This window comes from Trichoderma asperellum, chromosome 5 (genome assembly GCF_020647865.1).
Source record: "Trichoderma asperellum chromosome 5, complete sequence".
Taxonomy (NCBI): Eukaryota; Fungi; Ascomycota; class Sordariomycetes; order Hypocreales; family Hypocreaceae; genus Trichoderma; species Trichoderma asperellum.
This window is the reverse complement of record NC_089419.1, coordinates 2,614,610-2,638,841: the sequence shown is the minus strand read 5'-3', so window position 1 is coordinate 2,638,841 and position 24,232 is coordinate 2,614,610. Positions and strand designations below refer to the sequence as shown.

The 24,232-nt window shown below is 49.9% G+C and overlaps 10 protein-coding genes across 10 annotated transcripts; 3 read left to right on the top strand and 7 right to left on the bottom strand.

Annotated features, from left to right (window-relative positions):
- Nucleotides 1-135: 135 nt before the first annotated feature.
- On the bottom strand, nt 136-4,427 carry TrAFT101_009022 (uncharacterized protein). The gene is made up of 4 exons (XM_066128497.1): nt 3,628-4,427; nt 2,932-3,541; nt 2,570-2,863; nt 136-2,511 (listed from the first exon to the last, which is right to left on the bottom strand). The coding sequence occupies exons 1-4, from the start codon at nt 4,172-4,174 to the stop codon at nt 1,026-1,028; spliced, it is 2,937 nt and encodes a 978-aa protein (XP_065984617.1). The 5' UTR covers nt 4,175-4,427; the 3' UTR covers nt 136-1,025.
- A 1,121-nt stretch (nt 4,428-5,548) lies between these two features.
- Nucleotides 5,549-6,276, top strand: YOP1 (ER membrane protein DP1/Yop1; the record flags this gene model as incomplete). The annotated part of the gene is made up of 4 exons (XM_024901424.1): nt 5,549-5,602; nt 5,679-5,894; nt 5,980-6,101; nt 6,159-6,276. 4 exons carry the CDS (start codon nt 5,549-5,551, stop codon nt 6,274-6,276), a joined length of 510 nt encoding a protein of 169 aa, XP_024755151.1.
- Nucleotides 6,277-7,241: 965 nt separating this feature from the next.
- TrAFT101_009020 (uncharacterized protein) lies at nt 7,242-9,206 on the top strand (the record flags this gene model as incomplete). Its single annotated transcript, XM_024910368.2, has 2 exons — nt 7,242-8,454; nt 8,521-9,206. 2 exons carry the CDS (start codon nt 7,242-7,244, stop codon nt 9,204-9,206), a joined length of 1,899 nt encoding a protein of 632 aa, XP_024755150.2.
- Nucleotides 9,207-9,806: 600 nt separating this feature from the next.
- Nucleotides 9,807-10,376, bottom strand: TrAFT101_009019 (uncharacterized protein; the record flags this gene model as incomplete). The annotated part of the gene is made up of 3 exons (XM_024898735.2): nt 9,807-9,877; nt 10,033-10,159; nt 10,248-10,376. The coding sequence occupies 3 exons, from the start codon at nt 10,374-10,376 to the stop codon at nt 9,807-9,809; spliced, it is 327 nt and encodes a 108-aa protein (XP_024755149.2).
- A 48-nt stretch (nt 10,377-10,424) lies between these two features.
- On the top strand, nt 10,425-11,846 carry TrAFT101_009018 (uncharacterized protein). Its single transcript, XM_066128496.1, has 3 exons — nt 10,425-11,313; nt 11,400-11,535; nt 11,613-11,846. The coding sequence occupies exons 1-3, from the start codon at nt 11,311-11,313 to the stop codon at nt 11,678-11,680; spliced, it is 207 nt and encodes a 68-aa protein (XP_065984616.1). The 5' UTR covers nt 10,425-11,310; the 3' UTR covers nt 11,681-11,846.
- A 207-nt stretch (nt 11,847-12,053) lies between these two features.
- On the bottom strand, nt 12,054-13,542 carry TrAFT101_009017 (uncharacterized protein). Its single transcript, XM_024904632.2, has 3 exons — nt 13,250-13,542; nt 12,857-13,140; nt 12,054-12,804 (listed from the first exon to the last, which is right to left on the bottom strand). Exons 1-3 carry the CDS (start codon nt 13,290-13,292, stop codon nt 12,256-12,258), a joined length of 876 nt encoding a protein of 291 aa, XP_024755147.2. The 5' UTR covers nt 13,293-13,542; the 3' UTR covers nt 12,054-12,255.
- A 1,283-nt stretch (nt 13,543-14,825) lies between these two features.
- TrAFT101_009016 (uncharacterized protein) lies at nt 14,826-15,449 on the bottom strand (the record flags this gene model as incomplete). Its single annotated transcript, XM_024901430.2, has 2 exons — nt 14,826-15,196; nt 15,266-15,449. The coding sequence occupies 2 exons, from the start codon at nt 15,447-15,449 to the stop codon at nt 14,826-14,828; spliced, it is 555 nt and encodes a 184-aa protein (XP_024755146.2).
- Nucleotides 15,450-15,633: 184 nt separating this feature from the next.
- TrAFT101_009015 (uncharacterized protein) lies at nt 15,634-16,059 on the bottom strand (the record flags this gene model as incomplete). The annotated part of the gene is made up of 1 exon (XM_024904631.2): nt 15,634-16,059. One exon carries the CDS (start codon nt 16,057-16,059, stop codon nt 15,634-15,636), a length of 426 nt encoding a protein of 141 aa, XP_024755145.2.
- A 3,941-nt stretch (nt 16,060-20,000) lies between these two features.
- On the bottom strand, nt 20,001-22,475 carry TrAFT101_009014 (uncharacterized protein). Its single transcript, XM_024901434.2, has 5 exons — nt 22,428-22,475; nt 22,130-22,356; nt 21,343-22,067; nt 21,131-21,260; nt 20,001-21,055 (listed from the first exon to the last, which is right to left on the bottom strand). The coding sequence occupies exons 3-5, from the start codon at nt 21,620-21,622 to the stop codon at nt 20,197-20,199; spliced, it is 1,269 nt and encodes a 422-aa protein (XP_024755144.2). The 5' UTR covers nt 21,623-22,067; nt 22,130-22,356; nt 22,428-22,475; the 3' UTR covers nt 20,001-20,196.
- A 714-nt stretch (nt 22,476-23,189) lies between these two features.
- Nucleotides 23,190-24,146, bottom strand: TrAFT101_009013 (uncharacterized protein). Its single transcript, XM_066128495.1, has 2 exons — nt 24,091-24,146; nt 23,190-24,022 (listed from the first exon to the last, which is right to left on the bottom strand). Exon 2 carries the CDS (start codon nt 23,999-24,001, stop codon nt 23,306-23,308), a length of 696 nt encoding a protein of 231 aa, XP_065984615.1. The 5' UTR covers nt 24,002-24,022; nt 24,091-24,146; the 3' UTR covers nt 23,190-23,305.
- Between the last annotated feature and the right edge of the window lie 86 nt (nt 24,147-24,232).

Genomic DNA, 24,232 nt, shown 5'->3' with positions numbered 1-24,232 from the left:
ATCTATAAAAAGATTAAAATGCGACCTAGTAGACAGTTAGTATATGTAAAACCTACCTATGCATTATAACTAGTATTAAACCAATGAAACATATTACTGGGTTTTTTTTTTCCCAAGCTCTTGATATAATAACTTGCAAAGTATATATAGTATTAGAGAGTAGGATTTTACTTGTATACAAGATTACAAGATCTACCCTTGCCAAAACCAAAACCCCGTTGACCTGCCTGAGATGGTATTTTGGCTCTTACAGAGTACCCAACACACTTGGAGCAGACAGATCAGCAGTAGTATTGTCATCACGTTGCCTCTTAAGCCTCATCTTTAAGCGAGCGAACCTGCGTCTTCCAAACTGTAGTCGATAGCAACAAGCTTTCACGATTACCGCTATCGACTTTCAATGCCAGACTCCAATTGTAACTAACACCCGATTGATTTCATTAAGCGCACTCTAGTCATATCAAGACATAATCCTCATTCCCCAGACCCCTTCTCATAACACAGAGTGCTGAGCCACCCAACACAGCATAGGTACTCTTCTCAAGCCAGCTACAAAATATCATGACATCATTGAGAAAAATCGGCAACAGAGAACCCATACACCCCATTTCCGGAGAAACACGTGATTAATACATCGTACACCTTATCCAGTATTTGCCAACACCCATCTATCCCAACGCGCCCTTTGCCATAGCCCTCCCACATAAAAAGAATATAACCCGCGGGAGACGGGACAAACCCGCCCGCAAGGTCCTTGAAAAAATATATATAGCAAGAAACAGAGAACACCATTCCCACAGCCGGAATCATCCGTGCGGGGGCCTTTGAATTACAAGTTCCAGATGCCGTATCTTCATCCATTCATCCGATCATCCGATCATCATAGTGATTAATCCATCTCCTGTTGTAACGAGCTTTTGGCTGAAGTGATCCTGGCGGCAGCTAGGAAGCAGTTGATAGCTTTATTATCTCTTCGCCTCCCTCTGTCTTCGTTAAAGTCATGCGCCGCCGACAGCTAGACGTCCCTATAAACCAGCGCCTGTGGCCAGCTCCAGCCCTTGGTTTTCTGTTCCTGCAAAGGTGAACTTATCCATGGGAAAATCTTCCTCAGGAGTCCGGATGCCAATGCCGCTATCATCATGGGAATCAGTAGCCATCGGGGCAGGGTTTGTACTGCTTGGTGGAGGAAATGGTGCTCGCCCGGGCTGGGTGTGCGATACGTGGGCTAGACTCGCATCGTCACTCCCACTGCTGTACCGGGAGGCCTGCCTGCTCGTGGGCTTGCTAGATGCCTGAGACTGAGGTTCCGCCGCTGGTGTGGGTGTCTTGGCACCCTGCTTCATGAATCCACCCTGCTCGGCCAAAAAGCAAGTCATTTCATCCACCCACGTCTTTGTAACCCACCAAGACCCAAAGCTCTTACCTTGGGCCAGTGTGAGATCTCTCATGACGGCGGTTCCGACCCTTTCAACGCACCACACAATATCTGCATGGGATGCGTAAGGGAATTTTCCCGGCAGGCTCTGGAGGAAATTGACCCATCTGTCTAGGACATTCTGGCCTGACGTGTCGCTACCGCTATCCCCATCCGGCTGTCGACCGCTGCGGGTGGCTACATCTCCATAAATCGTCAGACATTCCACTTCCCACGGAACACTCGCTGGGTCTAGCAAGTCTCTGATCTCCGTCACGAGCAGGTTCACTACGTCGTCCATCCCACGTGTCGGGACGCTCTCAGCAATCTTGCGAGCACGGATCATGGTAATCCAGTCGATATACATCTGATCACGATTGGCCGGGTTCGAGAGCATGTTGGCTGCGGCATGCGCAGTCAGATTGACTCGCAGCGCGCGGTCCAGCAGACCTGCGAAAATAGCTGCTGGTGACTCTTTAGCCGCAATAACATGCTGGGGCTGGCCCTGAAACGAATCTCGGATATGAGGCACCAGCCTCTCGGAAATGCTGCGAAGGGTATCAAGAACGGGCTTGGGGACAACTTGAAGCGTCAAACCAGAGACAATTCGCATCATTCGTTGATACAAGGCAATGTCGCACCCTTCGATCCACGGAGCTAGAGCAGGGTTCCCAAAGAGCTTTTGGACTGGCATAGTGAGCGTGCCCTGGAATGATGTGTATAGGTGGAAAAACGTCTTTTCTCTGCAGTATCGGATACACTCCACCAAGGACGTGCAGTGTGATCGGTATAATGCGGATAATGATTTGGCAGCGTCAGGGTCGGTTCCATGAGGTAGATAGGATTCGATCGGAGGCAACGCAATTGGTTCAGATTGTTCGAAAGCGGTTTCATCTAGAGGCGGGAATGCTAGCTCCAGGTGCGTCTTATTGGATGTAGAGTTGACGTTATCAAAGTTGCTAAGGTCAGGTTGGTTGTAAACGCTGTGAGATCTGCTCGATGACTTGGCAGGCGGCATTTGGATTTGAGGCTGGGTGGCTGTTTGAGGTGAAGGCAAAGCATCGCTGGCGACGCTGTTTCCAGGCTGTGCTGGGGCGCTGATAAAGGGTCAGCAATAGAACGCCTCGTCTTTTCCTTTTCCATGGCGAAACTCACCTGAAAGTTTGAGGAAGTCCTTTGGCTTCTGAGACCGCCCGCGGCGGCTGCGGCTGCGGCTCCTGCACTTCTGGCTGATCCTCAATGAGAGAGAAATTGACATAGTGATACTTTGATTCGCCTCGAACGCCGAGACGGCGTGTCTTGAGGCCAGGGAAAAGAACTCTTACTAGCTTTCCAAAGCTAGCTGGGTTCAATACCGTGATCCTTTCAGTAGCACATCGCGAGGCGTAGTTGGCATAGACCCGGCCGCGAGGGACGGAGCCTTTTCCCTTGGAGCAAACTGAATTGATCCTGGAGACGTAAGAAAGGTAAGAATTAGCAACGTGACAACAATCGTCAAATTAACAGATGGCGCATACCATAACATGGCAAATACCTGGCGGGTGCGTTCTGAATTAGGCCCCCGCTCATTTCCATGTAGCTCGCGTGCCACCTCTTGCAGATTGCGGTGGCGGTTTGCATTGAAAAGATGCCGCATTTCCAATTCATTGTTGGCGCTAGATCTCGTGCCTGCCTTGATGGTGCCAGCAGTTCCGTTCATGGAGTCGCCGTCCTCGTTTTCTTCGCGATCGAGCATCTGGCTGTCGCCTTCGGTGAAGCTCGCGCCCGCGTTGTATTGTTCGGCAGGCAGGGGATGCCTCGCTATTGAGTGGTGCTGCTGATACTGCATATGGTGGCTCATGGGGGCACCCATCGATCCGTCCATGGAGAAGTCGTGGTTCGATGATTGCATGTGGGTTGCCGCCTGCAGGATCATGTCTTCAGGGGACATTTGCGGTGTAGCGGCCATGTCTTTCGGGTGGTTATGGTGCTCGCTCGGAATCCACTGGTTGGTGTATAGAGCAGACGCCTCTGCGAAAGCCGTTTGGTCCAGATTGGGTTGGGTAGCGGCGCTGTGAATCGATGTTGTGGAGGCACGGGAGAGAGGGCGCTTCCGAGCCTTGGCCGCAGCGCGCGTCGCTGAATTGTCTGTGAAGAGAGACAGCTAGTTAGTTTGACGGGGTCATGGCATATCACGGATGCAAAAGCATTTGCCGCCGCTGGTCGAGGCCCACCTTGCTCCATCATGAGAGTTGTCGTTGTAGAGTTTGCAGGGTTGAAGTTTGACGACAAAAAGTCGCTAGACAACAAACATTGGCTGTGGTCGGAGACACGAACAGGCCGGATCCCGCCGCGACCAGACGCGAGCAAGAAAAAGAAAAGCAGAAATTGGACAAATGAGAAGGGCTGATGCGAGCGACTTGCACAGGGCCTGCACGAGCAATTCTCTCGATGCGCGCGCCTGGTGGTTGGTGCCGAGTCGTCTTTACCTGCAGCTGTTGTTGTGGTTTGATTTTCTGTTGCGAGGCCAACGAGAGGAGAAAAGAGACGGACAGACGCAGGTGACCCCAACTGGGCAAGAAAACCCAAACTAGGCAAAACTAAACAAAAGGCAAAATAACAAACTGTGCTGGTGTTAGGTAAGCAGGCTTGCGCACTAATTAGGTGGAATTCCAGCTCCCGGCGGGCGATTTGAGGAAGCGGGGCAGCAGCAATAACACAACAATAACAACAAGAGCATGTTATGTCATGCAAAGGTGGGAGGATCTGGACTGCCAACATGCTGTGCTGTTTCTAGTAGTATCCATGCAGTTGTTTGTTTCCCTCTTATTCAGGCAGGCGAAAACATAATGAAGAAGAGGGCTGCTGCTATATTCTCAGATCAGCATTGGACGACAGTTAAGCTTTCCCCATCTTCAGACGAGAGATGCCATCTTTGCGCCGAGTTGGCATATTAAACTCTAGAGTAGTAAGAAACGGTATGATAGCTTGGCCATTCTCTCTCTCTCTCTCTCTCTCTCTTTTTTTTTTTTCTTTCTCTTTTTGCTTTATAAAGATCGATACCTATATAGCACCTTTTCTCTGAAGCTTTCTTCAACAGCTCTCGTAGCAGAGCATCTGTCGTGTGCGATGCATGCCTATGCAGCTTGCCTAGTCGCAGTCCTGTGTGCTTACATATAGGTTACGTACATGGTGGGATTGGAGGATTGAGTGCCTAGGGATTATCACATGCGCATGCAGCTGGCCCCGACAACTTCTGGTCGGATGCTCTCCCTCCCTGGCCCGGCGGCTCATCGAGACCTCGTCCAGAGAACCCCTTGCTGCTGACGTCTAGCATCTCTGCTAGTACCTTTCTAAGTAGGGTGCCGACTCAGGTAGTGCGGAGTAGTGTGTTCGTCCCGAGTACCTCGCACCGGCACTGAACAGCGGAAAGATGCTAGCATGTTCATCCGCTGCGCGGTATCGGTACTTGGTTCTGCACTATACACTCCCATCTGGGTACCTGCTAGGCACACTCGGCATGTGCTCCGCAGAGCTCCATCCTGCTGCGTTATCTTCGGTCTTCCATTGCCAGTCGGAAAGCCAGTCCAGCCCGTATTTCTCAGGTGTGCGTTTTCTCCTCCACCAGAATAGAGACCTGAAGGGGCACCGCAGTATTTCCGACCCTTCCAGAGCAGTGCTAGAGCTTCATGTAACTCGTCCAGGGCTAGTACCCCCCGCCAGCCGATGCCTGGTTGGCCGAGCAGGTAGCTTGCCGGCTCCCAAGACCTTGGCCCTAACACTTGCAAGGCGGCCCAGTTTCAGTTCGGCGCAGATCGACTCAGCACACGTCAGTCGCTCGCTCCATTCCCCAAGGCCATAGTGCAACCTGTTACTTCCACAAGCCCCAAGCCACTGACGCTGATCAAAGCTAAGTTCTTAAGCTGGGTTCGATTCACAAACCTCTTTATAACATCATCGCTCCCTTCTCTCCTCCATCTATCTTGGCTCCGTAAACTTCTTCCCTGAGTATTCTGCTCTGCTTGCCGCACCCCTCCAGCGCCACCATTACCAACCACTGCCTTTTTTCTTCTGCGGAGACCTTTGCTGTCGTCGCGAGCATCACCACGCCGACCGCTGCGCAAATTTGAGCATCTAGCTTTATCCCAAGACAAAATGGCGTCCGCCCAGGCAAAGGCCCAGGATTACCTGAGCGTCATTGACAAGGAGGTTTGTCTGCAGCGCCGCCATGGCTTGGCCGTCCCTTCAATTCGAGCTCTTCCGTGCTGACATACGAGGTGCATAGCTCTCCAAATACCCCGCCCTTAACAACCTCGAGAAGCAGATTGGTGTTCCCAAGGCCTATGCCGTCATCGGTGTTGCCGCTCTCTACTTCTTCCTGATCATCTTCAACATTGGTGGCCAGCTCCTCACAAACTTTGCCGGTTTTGTGGTTCCTGGCTACTACTCTCTGGGCGCCCTGTTCTCCCACTCCAAGGAGGACGACACCCAGTGGCTGACCGTGAGTTACAATTTGCCTTTCCCTGCGCGTTGCCGCAAGGCAGCACAAGACAAGAACCACAAAGACTAATTGAAATGATTTCTAGTACTGGGTTGTTTTCGCCTTCTTCACCGTCGCTGAGGGCTTCTTCAGCATTGTTTACTGGTTCCCCTTCTACTTTGTCTTCAAGTTCATTTTCCTGCTGTGGCTGGCTCTGCCTACCTTCCGGTAAGCGCCCCCTTTCTAGAAAGCTTCTTATGAGAAGGTACTAATTGCAAATCGCAGTGGCGCTGAGATCGTTTTCCGATCCTTCATTGTCCCTACCCTCGGCCGATACTTCCAGGGCCCCGGCACTTCTGCTGGTCTCCGCTCCAAGACTGACGCCTTTGACAAGACTCAGTAAATTATGCCGGCTTGAGCAGCTACTTTGGTCGCAAATTCAACCACTTTGTTCAAGTCCAGGACCAGATGCTGTAAACTAGATGATGCAAACTCAACAAGATTGAATCAATCAACTATTGACGATAAAACGGGGACATGGCGGGATTCTCGGCACATGCCAGATTTCCAGAGAGGGACTAGGGTATTTGGGGAATAAAGAGCATGGAAACCAGAATTTTGATAACGTATGTTTGTCTTAGAAGGTGTCATGACTTGGAGGCTGTAGGGCGCAATGAAATATTGGGTTGAAAGAACATGCACATGTGATAATGGAAGGCTCTTTTACTTGTTTACACTTATTTGCCTAGTATCCTTGCATCGAGCGATTGGGATCCCACGAAGCGCGCATGTGAATTGTAGAGCCTCGACAAGCGAATGCCGCTATTATTCGGCACACGATGGCCCTGATGTCATTTAGCTGCGCCAATTGCCTGAGATGGCGATTTTGCTGAGCATCCACTATGATTTCAAGAACAACCAGCATTTCGCATGCGCGCCGTCGATGGACATTTCTCTGCGTTGTTCTAAAAATGAGGGTCCGAGCTACCGCATTACGTGGCGGTGCAGGCTGGAGCTGCGCCTCTCCCTCCCTGAACCAGAAAGTGGCCCCTGCGCCTTGATAGCTGACACCCGCCCTGATAACTGGTATCTGGTACTCCGTATCATCGTGAAACACAGCGGCCCTGACGATCCGAGGACGTCAAACTGACAGCTGGGGGCCAGAATATTCTCTTCTTGCTTTCCAACCTTTTACCCCTTGTGCATTCGATCACAGAAGTTACCCCTAAGAGATTCACCATGATATCACATGGCTACGGGGCAACGACATATCAAAGCTAGGACATGCCGCACGATTAGACGATTAACTCGCAAACGGCCGACGGGACTCCAACTACGAACGAGACAGCGGACGCGCAAGCGCCTGTGATGCAACTGAGTCCACTGGGATCGCGACTTGCGGCCTCGCTCGCAGGGCTGCTTGTTGTTTTGATCTTGTATATACTCCTTTTCGCGCCCAGCGCAGCATTTGCGCTGGAGCTTGTGGCGCCCTCTGCCTCCGACCTGACAAGGCCAGCAGAGCTTCTACAGCTGGGTGCTGAGTCGCAATACGACTATGAGCCTGAATTCGCTCTATTCGATCGAGGAATTCTAGGGCGAGCGCCTGCGGTTGCGACGCCTCTGGTAAACAATGTGCCAATTCCGCTGAATCTTCAGCCAGGCGCATCTGCCTGTTTTGTGGTGGACAAGAACGTTATCTTGAGTGGCCATCCAAGCACGGGAACTTCGAGCTCCAAATTAGAACTGAAGAGGGATGCGGATTTACAAGGGCGTCGTGATGATGACGACAATTCACCAAGCAGCAGTCAAGGCAGTGGTGGCCCCCCAAGGGTGCTCTACCTGTCAGCAAATACCTGTCTTCAGCCACATAGTGCTTCAAATTCGACATCGGTACCCCCGCAGCTTCGCATCTATGTTTCTACTTCTAGCAAAGACGGATGTCCTGATGTGACCAAGCCCCCCGCTGGAGTTCAATCAAAGGCATTTGAGCAAGGCGCTATCATGTACAGCTTAAACGCAACAGATGATGTATATGTGACTATTGCGGCCCCAAACGTCACAAAGGATTTCCAGGGTCTTTACAATTTTGGGATTGCGGCATCGGTTGATGATTACTACTATCAATATAGCGATATAGACGGGCAGCTGCTGTGGATGGACAGCGATGCAACTTCGGCCCTGCTACAGACGGCGCCCTTGACGGGCAACGTGCAACAAATTTCATCCGTCATGGAGGCCGGCCCACAGTATGAAATGTACGTCCAGGGGAATAAAGCGCCGATTCTCAATGGGCTTATGCGCTCAGCTTGTGGGTTGAATAACGCTGCTCAAATCGCGTCAAAAAGACTGGATAATGGACAGTGGAACAACAATGAACTGGTTCGAAGTAAAATATACGACAAAGGCCCGGGTGGCTGGCCAAGACAACAGTTTTATTTTGAAGGACTCAACCCTAGTTCGTCTTACTCTGGAATCTTGGTGATACCAGGAAACAAAACAGCCAGCTCAACGACACAAAGGTCGGGTGTGGTTGGGGGCGGCGGCACTGTCTTTCCGCCCACTTCCTTTGACACTTCAGCAGGTATGCTCTTCCTTGCCCTGTCCTGACGGGAAAATGGAGATGATTGATATTCTAATTACGCGATAGGGACAAACTGCAATCTCATCACTGATCTGGACTTTTGCGACGACGTACAGTGGGCAGCCCCCGGCAATAACAAGTATAACAACACAGAACTGGGCAATCTCTACGATAATTATGCAAAAACGATGTATGGCTACTTCTTAAATGTCATGATGCAAATTCCATGCGAAGCACCGTCTACGCAACGGTATTCACTGGCGGCCAACTGTGGCAATTGTACGGTTGCATACAAACAATGGCTTTGTGCTGTGGCTATACCACGTTGCGAAGATTTCTCAACTGGGAGCAACTATACAATTCCTCGAAACGTGGCTCAAGCCTTCCCCAACGGTACCTTCCTCCCGGACGCGCTGAGGCAGCAGCTTATGCAGACACCGGCGTTCAACTCGTCTCGGACCACCTTTATAGATGAAGTGATTGCGCCGGGCCCCTACAAGGAGATCTTGCCTTGTGCCGATCTTTGTTATGGGGTTGTTCAGGGTTGCCCGGCGGCCATCGGCTTTGGATGCCCCCTGTCGGATCAACGTGGATTCAATTTGAGCTACGGTTTACGTGACCCTGACGGCAAAGCAGTAACCTGCAATTATCCAGGGGAGCCTAGGACTATTGTCAATTCAGCAGGAGCAATTGCGCCTAGTATGGTGTTCCTCATCAGTTTTGTTGGTCTCGGCTCAAGCCTGTTGCTATGATGACACGACTATCCAGGATAGAGATAGAGCTATATGTGTATAGAAGAGGTATAGAGAACGAGAGCGAGAGAGAAAAGGAAAGTCATGCTATATGCAAGGCGTTTATGGTTAGCGTTTATGGCTTTGTTTGAAGGGCTGGCTTTATTTTGATTTCTTTGAAAAGAAAGCGGAGCATGGCGTTTTGCGGGCTACTTATATTATGCTAGAGATGCGCTGATGACAAGGGTCGATGTTTGAGGGCCCCATTGCTCCTTTTTGATACATGGATGCTAGAAGATTGGCTAACGATTTGAATCATTTCCATGATTGGCATAGCATCGAAAGATAGAACGGAATGCAAGTATTTGTGTGTATGGATAGTATGAGTTGCTCGTGTGCGATTGATTGGTTCATTGACAATGCCTTTCCTTTCCCCCCTCTTCCCCCCCTTCCTTTAAAAGCTATTTGCCTCAATGTCTCAGTTGTTATACAGCAGTTCCATCGTCAAGTATATACGAGTTTTTTTTTTAACTTGCGCGCGTTCGTTATAATGTGCTCTTATTGGACAAACCTTCCCTCCACTGCTGGCTTTGTTTGACCTCCATAGAAAGATTTTCCGTCCTATGTCTCTTTTTTCCCCTCCTTTGTCTTTTTGTATTCGTCCACGGTGTTTTCGAGCGCAGCAATCGTGGCTATAACATGAATATCTTCTGTCAGCACCATTTCCCCCCCAAGGACGTACGTAATTTCCACCAGAAGAAACCCCCCAGTCTCTTTCTTCATTTTACTTATTCGCCCTCTTCCCAGCGGCGTTGCCTCTAAAACAATAGGGGGCTGTTTGGCTCACCGTCGGTTTCTTCGCGATGCTCATCGGCTTCGAGCTTCAGCCATGTCCAGTATGCGACCTGGTATGTGAAGACGGCGAGGACGAGGACCTTGCCTATAGGGCGGGTGAAGGTTTTGTAGAACTGAGCCTGGGTTCCATTCAAAAGACTTGCAATTAGTAAAAGGAACAATTGAGGTTCTGAAGAATTGAGGGCGAATTTTTCTTCTTCTTCTTACTGCTGAACCAGATTGCTTAGTGGCATAACTTCTCGCAACCATCCGAGAAGCTGGAGCTGCCCTATGCGGGACTTGAATCGCGGATGGGCATCTCTGGCGCAAGACCCTCAGCGCCGAAGACGGATTCATGATCGATTTCGCTCTCGTATAATTCGGATCGCTCTGGTGTTCTCAAGGGGCTGGACGTGTCCAATGCGTAGCCCTGCTGGTTCTGTCGCTCATTGGCGCTGGAGCGCATACAATCTCCAGAAACGCAGAAAGCATTTTTTTAGCATCGATCACGAGCTACACATTCTTTAGCATGATCTATCCGTCATGGTACACTACATCCGCACGCTGATCGGCATCGCTGTGGCGGTGCACAGCCGCCCCTACAGCGCAGCAGCTTCCAGCGCTCCATCGGCAGCCCAGCAGCCCATGTGGCGGCGCGCCCTTTTTTTCCCAGCACCCCGCGTTTCTCCAAAGGACACCTACTTTTTTTGGGCCCAGCGAGACGGGCAGCATTTGCGCTAGAAGCAACCATTCGAACGGGCTTTCAGCAGCAACTGTCGCATGTACCCGGTACCTTGCCGTCAGCGCCGCCTACCATGCCCACCAGACCCCTGCGCCCCGTAGCAGGTACCCGTATTGAGATTAGATAGGCCAACGGCAACCTTGCCCGCCGGCTATTTTCCCTTGACGACACATGTCCTGTCCAGAATCCCTGGAAGTTCACGTTATTTTGCCTTGATCAGTTCCTTTTTCTTCTCTTAGCATCGCTCCATATACCCTTTTTTTTCTTTCTTATTCACACACTCCTTGACTCATCTGCGCTTTTGCCAAAGAAAGACCAATCTGTCCTAAACTTCTTGGACAAGAAAATAAACGTTTCGCATACTTGACACGATACCCTGAAAAACATTCGCCGCCCTCCAACCCCCCTTCCAATTTAAGTCTTGTATAAGAAGGCGCATCATTCCCGGCCGAGCTTCGGGAACCAAATCTGTCCAGTTGGCCTATATCACACTTGTGCGACTTTAACCACCTTTCAACAACAACAAACCACATACACCAAACAATCACAATGGTAAGTCCCGAAAGACTTCGAAAAGGAGCTCTTCCATTAAGTCGCAAACGGCACTGTTTCTAACATGCGCCCCCCTCTGCGCCCAGGCCCAAACCCTCGAGCAGCGACGGCGCAACGCCAAGTTCGTCAAGGACCAGGAAGCTCGCAGAGGCAAGTCGGAGGAGCAGATCAAGAAGCGCACCAAGGAAGCTCCCAAGTCGCCCATTTCCATGTTCTGGCTCGGTATGTCCCTCGATTCGAAACTCTTGGCCCAGCTGGATTTGTTCTCGCGCTAATCAATTACTCGTTTCTTGTTGCAGTCATGCTTGGTTTCGTCATCTTCGGCGGACTTGTGTTCGAAGCCTTGTCGCGCTTCTTCGGCCTGTAATCCAACACTGCGCCTTTTGAACTTCGAGTTGACACAACAAAAAGAATCAAAAACGAAAGAAGACAAAAAAAATATTGTTTGAAAATATGCCAGAAAAGAGCAAACGGGTTGGTAATTTTGACAGCAGAAAGAGAGAGGAGAGAGAGAGAGAGAGAGAGAGAGAGAGTTTGAGCGCAAGAGGCGAGGATCATTGGCAAACCCAAGGGGCCATCAGCGTCTTGCTAGCCGCAGGCGCTGCTGTAACATTGACTTTTCATCTGCGGATCCTGCCCTTCTTGCAACATTTTTCCTAGAGTACTTATATCATGGGGATCTACGGCGCATTGGCATTGTACATCTAGTATTTAGGCGCTTTGATGAGCGAGAGAAACAAGCAAAAGACAAATTCAATTCCATATGGTATCTCCTGTGAGCTCTGTCAAACGCCATGTTACCTTGATCCGTTTCAAGCCAACGCGATCAACTGATGCAAATATATCGAGCAAAACGAAACGACAAATATGGTACACAGTATGGTACAAGCGACTGATGGGCAGCCTTGGCCAGGGCATCATCGCTCAAAGCATGTGGCAACCCTACGCACCCAAACCACGGCGTTTGTGGCCGCTTTCCTTCAGTTGCATACCGGCCTCGTACTGGCGCTGGATGGCTGCCTCGGCCTTGACTGAGTCATTCTTACTAGCGGCGATGCTGCCTGGCTTCGCAATACTGGCGCCGGCCTTCTTGCCCCCTAGGAGTCTGAGAAACTTATCTTGGCGTGCGGATCCTCCTTCGAGGCCCTCGATATTGATCTCCTCCTTCTTTTCCTTCTTGCCGGCCGGTGCTTCGGCCGCGTCATCCTGCCTCTTTCTCTTGCCGTCAGTCGCCTCGGACTGCGACTTCGAATGCTTCTTCTTCTTCTTGGGTTTCTCGTCGGCATCGCTGGCCTCTTGAGTAGGTGCAGCTGCTTCCACCTTGGCTATCTCGACATCGCCACTCTTTCTCTTCTTCTTATCCTTCTTCTTCTCACTCTTGGCCTCCTGCTCCTTGGTCTCGTCGTCTTCATCACTTGGAGTGCCGACATCGTGGCCGCCGTCGCCGATGAGGCTCACAAGGAGTTTGCTGTCGCCGCTCTCAGTTACTTTCTGTGGACAAGGTTAGTTCGCTCTTGAAGATAAATCGGAGGGATTGCTTCACCTCGAGAGCTTTAGTAATCTGCTTGTACATCTTGGTTGCCTCTTCAGCTTGCTTCAACAACTTCTGAGCCTCAGCCTCAAGAGTCTTCGACTTCTCCAAGTACTCATCACGATTCTTCTCTGCCAGCAGAATTTGTGCCTCTAGGGCAGGGTTCTTATCTGCCTTTTTAACCTTTTTGGTTTTGGCAGACTTTTCTTCTCCGTCTCCAGCTTCTTTCTCCAGAGACTCTGCCAACTTCTTTGCCTTGCGCTCAGCTTTGCGAGCCTCCTTCTTGAGTTTTCGTTCTAGAAAAAAAGATATAAGGAAGAGTTCATAAAAAATTTTACATAAGAGGAGCGGTAGGATGGAGATGAAGCTCCAACGTGTAGCTGGCTGTAGAATTAATGGCCTTACCTTGGTCGGCCTGCGCCTGCGCATCAGTAGCTGATGCACCCATGGTGACACTGGAGCTTGGGTAAAAAAAGGCAAGAATCTAACAGAGCTTTGATGTAAGACAGATAAATATTCAGTTGTGAGATCACGCGGAAGTCCTCGGAAGCTAAATTGAAGCTTTTGAGAAGTTGTAAAGTGACCAGTGCGACCTCGCAGCTGGAACAACAACTGCTGCAGTTGAAAAAAAAATAATGGAGTTTCTGCCGGGCGGTGGGAAGCTCCCCACATTTAGTGCAAGGTACCTAGGCGGGAAGATTGCCGAGTGACGGAAGGAAGGTGGGGTGAGCAGGAACTGAAGAGCTGTGGCACCTGCCCGACGGATAGCGCTGCGGAAGGCTCCGAAAAGGTACTCTATCGGGAGATCACAGTACAAGTAAAACGGGTACCTCTTGAGTTCCTCCGTCGTTGGGACTTTGATAAGCTGCGATGGACAGGGACACAGTCTAGCATGCAGTGAGGTAATGGCCAACATTTACAAAATTCGGACAGCTCCAAAACGACGTGTTGAGCATAGTTGTCGCAGCTGTATGGAGCAGTGCGTGCCGAACTCATTTTTGAGCCGACGACACTTAGCGTTTGTCCGGGAAGACCTACAGAGCAGCAATGATAGTTTGCGTAAATTGGATAGAATAGCCATGGTACTTCTCTGCGCTTATTGGCTAACAAACAAGAAACAAGGAGGAGGAGGAAAACAAAAGCTGCCATTGCCAGAAGAATCTTCAGCAGATCTCCCGTCTTGCAAAGGCTGCTTAAGATGGCCTAGCTGACGATCTTCGGTATTTGTCCCCCCCACCAACGACTATTCTTTTCTAGAAGTCTCGTGGAGAAGCTCGGGCATTTTTTGGACAAGTTTCCTAGAGTCTTCTGAATACACTTGCAGCAGGGTAGAACCCTGTAGAAAGTAGAGGAAATCTCAACCACTTTCCATTTGTCTATTGGAATTGCAACTAGGTTAGCATTGGTCTTTTGTGGCGCATCTTATGCACATACTACTTGTATGCGATCCTGCATACAAGCACAACGCCGCCCTAGGCGAGGCTTAGATGATCGGCTTGCCCGCTTAGACAAATCTAGATCGAGAGCCACAAAAGGCCCCTGTCCATTATCGAAGCCGCTGGAAGCCGTATCAAGCGCGGAATTGTGTGTGACTTTAGGTCACTGGCATTAGGGCAAAGGCGTTGCTGCTGATTTGTCCGAGGTAGCATTAGCCTTACTTCAGCTTCAACTCAAGGCAGCCCTCCTGGTACCTCCTATAGTTGTCTGGCACATGACTCAACGAATTCTACCTTGTATTTGGCTACCTATATTGACGACCCTTGAAAATTTGAAAAATGAACTCCGTATCTCATCCATTAGTCCAGGACGCAAGATGTCCTGATCCCGAATACCGTTTCTGTAGCCGATATGTGCGCCCACGCTTCAACGCAGAAGAGAGTGTATGTATATATACATAGTGTCTTGACCATAAAAAATTGACACTTGCGAGTCTCAAGTAATAGTGTACAGAACAATCGAAGTAGAGAAAAAGGCTAAGATATCATAACGTGGGAAAAGCTTGGCCAATAAAGCACGCGTCATAAACATACGAATTATCCTCTGGATAAATATCGTTAGCGCCGCTGCTACTATAGCTCGCACTCTGGCGCATGTTAGAGTCAAAAGATGATGTATAATTCGGAGAGGTGAAGCCGTCACTTTGGTGTACGCCTCGACGGCTGGCTTTTCGGCTTTCGGCTTCGTGTCCTCGAGCCACGAAGAGACTCAAGTTCATGCTGCCCCATGGCAAGCCTGAGAGTTCTGTTTCTGTGTTGATATTGTCTGAGTCAGGAATACGGTAGCTGTTACCAGCATGTTCCTTGTCTCTGGCCTCGCGCTCCGCCCTTTCTTTCTGTTCTCTGGCCTTTGTGCCTATTTGCTGTGAGTGAGTGAGTCAGAAGAACCAGCACCGCGTGCTCGAGTTTAGCCGGGGAAACATACGGAACTTGCGCTGTGCGACACGGTTTTGTATCCGTCTCCTCTCCTCTGGGTCTGTTACATCGGACCACTCTGTGTCTTGTACACTAGTTTTGCTTCTTTTGGCTGGTGAAGAGCAATCGCTGTTCTTGCTGGATGAGAAGTCGGGACTATACAAGAGGCTTTCTGATCTTTGGACTGCCGGCATGGTAACAGAATGATTTTATTAATCCTGGGATATTTGTTGGGTTGTGGCGTATTAGAATGTTTGGGCTGCTCAGTCCCTCAGAGTATTTTGAGATTTTGAGTCAGCCGTTTCATATAAGCTGAGTGCACTTAAGTGAAGCTCCTCGCTTCTAGGAGTGCTGAGATTTAAACAAATGGCGCTCAATTCAGAACTCGCACAAGCTGATGATGGCGCACGTAATAATGAGAAACACCACTGAATAGAAGATGATATTTTGTGTTTGGGTATGCTGGTGAGAGCCGGTGAGAGCTGTTGAGTGGGCGTGGAAAAAGAATGGATGGTTCCAAGTCACAATATGCGTGGTGTCGGGACTTGCCCAGGGGTTATAGGGAATTGCAAGTCGCTGAATGGGGGGGCTGCCCGCATGGCACGGCGAGGCGGCTCTGTTCGTGCCGTGAAACTGAACTTGGCCTGTGATGGCATTGCCCCAGAGCTGGTCCCAGCACAGTCGCCGGTCCTCGAGCAGCGACAGCCGTGGATGGATCCATTCACGTCGAGTGATCTGCGGTACTCTATTCTCAGGGCTCCACTGGCGCGGATTCCAGGGTCCCGGCTGGTAGAGGCAAGCCATCAGCGTGCGCGGCGCCTGGGGAGGGTGGCATGGCGCACCGGAAGCTGGAGGGATGGGTCCATAGTCGCCGATGCGCAGGATGCGAGTGTCCTGTAGAGGGCGTACAAGTAAGATTGGCAGTGCGTGGTGACGTCGCCCTGGCTGCACGAGGTCGAATTCGCACGGCCGATGTCCGGCGGCGATAGCCTAGAAGGAATTCCATCCCAACACGGGTGAACAAACAGCGGTGTTGGAAACAGGGCTGCTCTGCTAGGCGCAAGCTAGTGCTCATACGAGCCCGTGGCAGCAAGCCAGACGTCGCATTGCACCTGTCCTGGACGGCAAGATGGCTGCAGCCACTCGTAAGGCAGACGGCAGTGAGAGCATTGAAGAGGAGGTCGGGAGGCTGATCCTCCTGGGGATTGTCGGCAGGGGATGCCATTAGTTGATACGACCTGGCAAGCAAGGCCCATCTCTGTTTATGGCCCGGCACATGGCACCGCTGCTCCAGGATTGGATGCTAGCAAGATACGCACCTCATTGCATGGATATGGATAGTAGGAGATATGCTTTTGGTGGCGCTGGAAAGCGAGCCTTGATTGCCACAAGAGCCGCCTCTAGTGACGAACAGCCGGACAAATCCTAGCCAAGTGCTGTTCCAAGGGCCTGTCTGCGAAGTACTTGTTGATGGGAATCCTGGTGCACCATACTCGACGTACATACTGTATTGTATTTACGCGTAGCGCAGGAAGTTGTTTCACACCCTATTTATACGGAGCAGCGCTAGAGCTGGATATGGCTTAGACGGTTGCGAACAGGGTCAAGGATGAAGCCTTAGCCTGGCAAAAGAGCCAATCGCAATACGGAGCGCAAGCTTTCTTTTATGGGGCCGAATTCCTATGTTGATGTTTAATAGACAGCTTACCGAAAAGGACAGTAGTATAGGCCAAGAACGATTACAGGGAGAGAGGAAGGCTTGATGGGCACGGGCGTAGGGGTTTTTAGGATGATGCATGGAAACAGGCCAACGGCATTTCGACAATCTCCTCCCTGTTAGAAGGGTGAGAAAAGCATAGAGCAAGTGAAAAGAAACGAAGGAGAAAAAAGGTGACACAGCCACTAACATTCTTTCTGCCTCATTCTGCGCACATGCCCACTTTGCCTTAAACAATGCTAGAATGGACAGCTAAGGCAGCTAAGATTATTAGTTGGCCAACTTGGCGAATGAGCTGAAGACGGGCCTCTCGCCAAGGGCCACTTGGGTGCCAGAGACTGCCTATTGGGGTTATTTATAGGTGAATCAAAGCTCTAGAAAGCACGAGCGGCCTGCTGGTGGTGCAATTGATGGTGGTACCTTTCACTACAGTAATTCCCTTTAGGTAGATACTACAAGCAGTGATGGTTAGAGACGAAGCACCTAGGTAGGCACCGAGCACAACAGAGTGCCTGGGAACATACCAACTTAGGTACTAAGGTATAGAACCTAGTAGGCAAATAGTACCAGGTACCTTTCGAAAGCTCTTTTCTTTAATTGTGGTCATTGTTCCATCTCCAACCTTGCATCTCCACCATCACCGCCATCATCATCATCGTCGCCATCATCACCACCACCACCACCATTTCCATTGTCACTTTCGCACCCTGGCTCTTCCCCGAGCTGAGCCTCAGCAATCAACACACGCAAAGTCGGTATCCGTTTCGAGCCACCGGCTATCCTACCCCTTGTGCCAGGCTAATAGCTGGCACTGTACTGCAGGTATGACTCTTCACATCGGCCAAACGGTTTTTTTGGGGGCCGAAGCCAGGACTAGGAGCGCCAATGGCAGACAGCTTTACAAAAGGCCCACAAATATCCCTCCAACTCGATCAGCCCAGCTTATAGAATTCCAAACTACTCTGCCCAAACCGAGATATACGACGACGAGCTAAGCAGCCCATCCCTTCCACTTTGCGTCAGCGCGGCCCTTGCCCAATCTTGCGTCTCCGTGGCTGTCGCACGCATCTCAAGGCAACAAAAATACGTCCTTCTTTTCGCACGCTCTACTTGCACGCAATGCAAATACCAGGTAAGAGATGGACACGCATAGGATCAAGTTTGGCAACATGCAAGTGAAGTAGTATCGCATCCCACAGCCCTCTCTCTGAATTGATCAAGAAGCATGTCTGAAAAGGAAAATAAAAAAATTAAAAAGATAAAAAGGTATTCCGATCTTTTGCCTCACTGTACGCCCTATTCGCGACGGGAATGCCAAACCCACCAAATGTGTTGCATGCGATTCCACCAATAAAACAAGGAGCCATCCGTATTGGTCAGACCAGTTTTTCAGCTTCTCAGTCTAGAGTTGCAATAGGGTTACTTCGTCTCTAGCCGGGCAAGCGAAGACGTGATTGACACAAAACCGCGCCCTTCTGGTACACCACCGCCAGGCACCACAACGCTCATGCATACCTGCAGCTTTGTCTTGGGCCGTTGTATTAGGATCTCCTGCATATTTAAGGCTGGACTGGGCTTTCGGAGCAAGTCTAAGCCTCGCTAAGCTGTTTCCAACGGCCTAAATGGTCTTTTCCAGCCATAGTCGAGATGAAATGGTGACACTGGATGTCTGCATGCCAACTGAACCTTGGCGGTGTCTATCTGTACCTACTACTGCAGCATCACACTCGTGAAATTTGAACATATTTTTGGCCGTTACACCAGTAACAATACAGCGACTGTGACAACACAGCAACTGGCCTTGGTAGAGAGAACTATGACCTTGCTGCCTAAACGGTTTCCTTAGGAAAATACCAGTTAACCCTCCATTATCTCCGTATGTAGCATAATGCGCCATGCTTCTCATCCTGAGGTCGAACATCTGCAGAACACAGGATAAGAGTACTTACTTATTACAGCTCTATGTCCCGAATCATTACTAGCAGCGGCACATATTGCAAATACGATGCTACGATACGTCACATGCATTTTGCTTTCACCCCTGTGTGCCATGTGTTCCCATCCAGTAAGCTAAAGCGCGGATGGCATTCTGCATAGTCCGTAGGGCTGCCAAGAGCACCTCGGCTCGGAAGGCAATTAAATTAGGACATGGTTCTACCCATAGAAAGGGGGCTCGGCAATCTACACTAAGCCGTGACGAGTATCCAGGGCGAGAGACTGAGGCTCAATCTGAAAAGCTTTGCTTATTCTTAGTTCTCGCAGGATTTCTCTTCTTTAGCCTACATACTTAGCTCTGCATATCTTTGAGAGCTTTTGCCCCCACCCAAGAGACATGCCTGATAAGAACAAACAGAGAAGGTCGAAGTTATAGTAGATGCTTGGCACGGCCTCACATCTTGAATGGATGAACAGGTTCTCACGAAAAATTCCTCACGCCATGCCGTGTTCTCGTCAGAAAGAGATGACTCTAATATACCCTAGTTTTCAGCTGAAGGCATTGAGTGATCCTTCTCAAACTGCATTCTCTCTTCGGTTTTCTCTGTCTCGGCTCAACTTTCGACCGTCATAATATTGTTAATTTTAGTTATTTTGTTACCTTTATTCTCAGTCCTATCATTCTCAACTGAACGGAAACTCCTCTCATTGACTTCTGTGAAATTGTGTTGGTTCTAGTTGTGTTGTTTAGCAAGGACACGACATATTTCTTACCACTTTCAGTGTAAAGAGGTTGAGAATATATCTTTTAGGTAATAAATAAGCATAAGCATAGTTGATGACCTCTTTTTTTGTTACTAGGTTTATTGTTAACTATCTTTTTTAAGGCTATGAACATCAGTTTCCTATTGTGAACAATCGCCGATGAGTCGCTTTTGCTAAATAGAGATGAATAATGTTCATGCGAGCTATACGAATTAATGAGCCATTATATGGTAATTTCGCTCAAATTGAGGCAAATAGTCCTAGTATGGTGAGTAATAGAGAATGTGTCAAGCAGAACGGAACTAAGGATCACTGCAATGATAAGCATCTTAATTTAGATGTGTATATCCATGATTATCATTATTAACATCAGCTCTGGTCAGTATCCCTCCTCTTCTCAACCCAGTTCTAGTATTATATCCCTCAAAGAAAACATTTGACTAATGCAAATGACATGCATAAACTACACGCCGTCAAACGCAACAATCTCTCAACAACACCCACCCAGGAATCACAGCTGAAAATCAAGGGCTCTCCATCTCAGCCAACTCAGCCAACGGCGGTGACATGGACGCCGGCCTCGCCACAACCACAGTTTCATGGACGTTTTGTCCCATCTCCTGTGGTTTTGGCGGCACCCAGAACCCTGTTACGCTGTTATGTGCTCCCATATACGGCTCGTGTGGGACTGAAGTAGATGCCATGCTTGTATGCGGATTTGTGCTGTAATTCGTATGAGTGGGATAGGTAGGGGAGCCGTAGCCACCAGAGGGCACGGGAACAGGCACGATCTGAGGACTTTTAGACTGGCGGCGGAAGTATAATATTAAGCCGAGAGCCAGAAGCAAAACAGCTGCGCCACCGATGGCTATTCCTGCTATTGCTCCATTGGACAGGACGACAGAATTGGAGTTGGAACTTGTACTTTCCGCCGAGGCCGTAGAGGAAGTTGTAGCCGTTGCTGAAGTGGGCGTTGCCAATGTTGGGGCTATCGTAGTTGTCACGACTGTAACATTGCTCGTTCCACCTGGTGAAAGATCCTTATATGCGTCACAGTCGGGCTGAGGCTGTGCAAGTGGGCACTCATCGGCGAAGCAAATAGAGTAGAGCTGGCCATTGACAGGAGGTGCGCATCGCACATTGTACCTCGCATTCATAAAAGTATCCAGCGTCTGCGCATCTTCGTCTGAGAAGCCAAAATATCTACTAGCCACGGTAAGCTCCTTGATGAAGTATCCGATATCCGTCTGATTCAGGTTCATAAACTTATGGACATAGGCAGCAGAAAGAGGACCGCCGCTGTCGGTCGTACGTGGAAATTTCGGCGCAAAGCTGCAGCCGTAGATGAAGCCAAAGGCGGTGAACCAGTGGGTGAATAGACGGCTGAGTTAAGAAATGTCAGTGGTAAACGAGAGAACGACAGCTGACAGAAGTGGTCCAAAGAGTAGATAAACGCACTATTGGTTCGTTGAATTATTTATATTGACGGAATTCGTTGAACCGTTCAAGAACGACAATAGTGGAGCAGTGGCTCCCCCGTCTAACCAGTTGATGCCCACCGGCTGATTATTCAGATTTGTTGTCGCTTCTATTCAGTATCATCATCGTCAGCCCAGAAAGTACATGGTCACGCAGAGCATAAGATGCTCTGCTTAATGGGACACTCTTACGGGACCCATCAAACCAAGGCCGAAGATATACGTCTATCCCATTAAACTGCCCCTTGTTGAAAATGCCAGAGCTATCGTCTGGTGGGTTTGGAAGGCCAGCACTTCCAGCATAGGCAAGAGTGACGATGCTCTGGACGAGGAGCAACTGGGTGGTACTATTATTCTCGCCATACCGTTGGGTAGCGTAATAGTCGCAGATTGATTCGTTACCAGACCGCTGAGCGAGAGTTACGTGCCCTGCAGCGAAGAGAGAGGTGGCTGCGGCAACTTGTTTCCACATTTCGTACGCGCCCTCAGTATTCACAGACTGTCTCACGGGGGCCGCGCAGATCAGGTCGGTGGGCAGAAACAGAGTGAACCCGAAATTGAGAGAGTCACAGACCTAAGCGTACAGAGAGAGTACCAAGAGCAGTATTATAAGGGTGGCTCCAGGCTTTGGGCCAGGTAGTCTAGGCCAGGCCTGGCCTGACTGTCACTGCTAGCTAGACGGACAGCGAGGCCAACTAGGATGCCAACGCCAAGGGCATGGACTGGCACAACGTGGCGGACGTGCATATTGTGGCACGCGAAGCCTTGGGCTATTTGCTCAGCGAGCGAGCCATGGCGTTAGCTGTCAGCCTAATGTTTGCTTCCTCCTATTAAATAGTGCTCTTCAGCCCTAGGAGGCGATGGTGAAATGGCACGGTTGAATGGCCAAGGCGGCCCGCCCCAGGAGGTCACCATTCCTGACCGAGATCAGCGTTGAGCTTGAATCCAACTCATGCCGCGATGGGCTGTTGACACCTACACCTATTTCTCGTCTTGATGCCTAGTTGCACCGGCACTTGGACTTGGATGTTGGCGTCCAGCAGCGTTGATTGGACAGCCTGCATTAAGCCATCATGCAGTCCAAATGCTTATACTGCTAGCTAGCACCAGGCATGACTTGTCTAGACGCCAGCCTCTTTTGCGGCTGAGGGCGCTTGTCTGCGGTCGAGGTGCGATATGCAAGGGGGGCTCAATGGCTCAGTTTCACTACTCTCAATACTTCGGTTAGTAGCGTGCATAGGCTGGACGCGGGCGAGCATTAGGCGAGTGCGACATACTTGGCCATCATTCAGCCAACGGTTTAGTCGGTGTGGAAAAAGAACTGAACGATGCGTATTTATTGGTGGTTCCATAATGATGGAAGACAAGACTCTCGCATCCATGTTGTGGACTGCAGTCGGCATTTGCCAAGCGATCCTATTTTATGCTTAAAATGCTTAGCTTGGCTGCTTACATGTAGTAACTGTAGACGGCTAAATGCACACACCTTGAGCTCTGCGTCGATTGCTTCGAGACACCGGCATCCATCAGCTGAGATAATTGTCATAATCTATGAGTTGCTGATAAGATCATATCCAGAGTATGGGCTGATCCAAATTTCTTCTTGTGCTTCTTTGCAAGCAGGGGCCCTCAGTTCTTCCGGACAAGGATCATCGCTTGTGAATGAGGTTGATTCTGGCGACTCGCTTTCTGAAAAAGATATACCTATACATAACTATATCAATATTGTTATAGAAATCTTTGTAAACGTTCACTTCTGTACAGTTTTCAGTAAAGTGCTAATGGCGGCTGTAATTGGGGAAAATGGGCTGAGAAATACTGACTTCTCAGATTGGATTAGAGCATACTACGGAGCATTGCGCTCACGGCCGATTTGATAATGTTTGCTGAGCTTGTGGCTGCTGCTGTGCCCCCTGATAATTGCTGTAGATATATTTCGAACATCATATTTTGGATCCAGATTCTTTTCTCTAATTGTAGGCGGTTAGGAAGAATGAATCCGTCGCAGTTCTCCGTCACGCTTTGGTGTATAGTGTCAGTGAATCATGAGATGAGGGCGCTTCGATTACCGGCACTGGAATAAGAACAGTTTGTTACATAATCTTCATAATATACAATGCGCCAGCCATCAAAGACCTTCCCGAGACCCTCCTTTTTACAAGCCGGCCAATGCTTCTGCCTCACGCTCGGTCCTTCGCTCCACCGACCGTCTCTTGAATCGAATCTCTGCCCTTCTTCTCTCACCACCATCAATCTTGCGACCTTGGCGGTGTTCCCACATGCCCTCCGTAGCCTTGACAATAGCGCCAGCCTGCTGCGGCAACGGTATCGCGTATGGCCCTGCTATTGACTTGAGTCCTCTGACTGTGTAGCCATTGGGTCGTGGCAGGACTTCTGAGTCTCCAATAACAGCCTCTTCATTCTGGGGCACGTTGACCACATATTTTGCATCGCTGATGACAGACGCTGGCGGGGTTGCGACTTTCAGCAGGGCCTGACCATCCTTGACATACTCGAAGTCACCGCCTGGTCCCAGCGCTCCCTTTCGATATCTCTGCATCCATTGCAACAGGTATTTGCGGTTACGAGGCGGTTCAATGCCAAGCTCTTTGAGTTGTGGGGAGGTAAGAGAGAAGAGAGACTCCCACGACGGGAACTTGGATGCGTGCTTGTTCAGGCCACGGCCAATGAGTGTAAGAAAGGTCTGGACATCGGGGACGAACGGCCTCGGCTGTGGGATCTTCGGGGCTGGTCTCGTCTTATGGAGCCATCTCGCCTGGCTTGCACCGAGGAAATTGGTGCTGCGAAGAAATCGCAAGGGTGATGTCGATGGTGATAGCCCAGACTTCATCGTGACTGGTGGTGCGGAAACCTCAATAATAGTCGTCAGTAACGTCTTTCAGGGGGATGGATTGATAATCAGGTAAAAATAAGCATTACCAAATATTTTGGCCGCAATTAGATTGGCTGCGAACGGGATTGAAGCCCAGTGATCCTCCTCAAGCCCAGCTCGTTCGATTCTAGGACATGCGAACTTTCCTGCCTTTGGCCAGTTCGATTTTGAAGATCTTAGCTAAGCAAG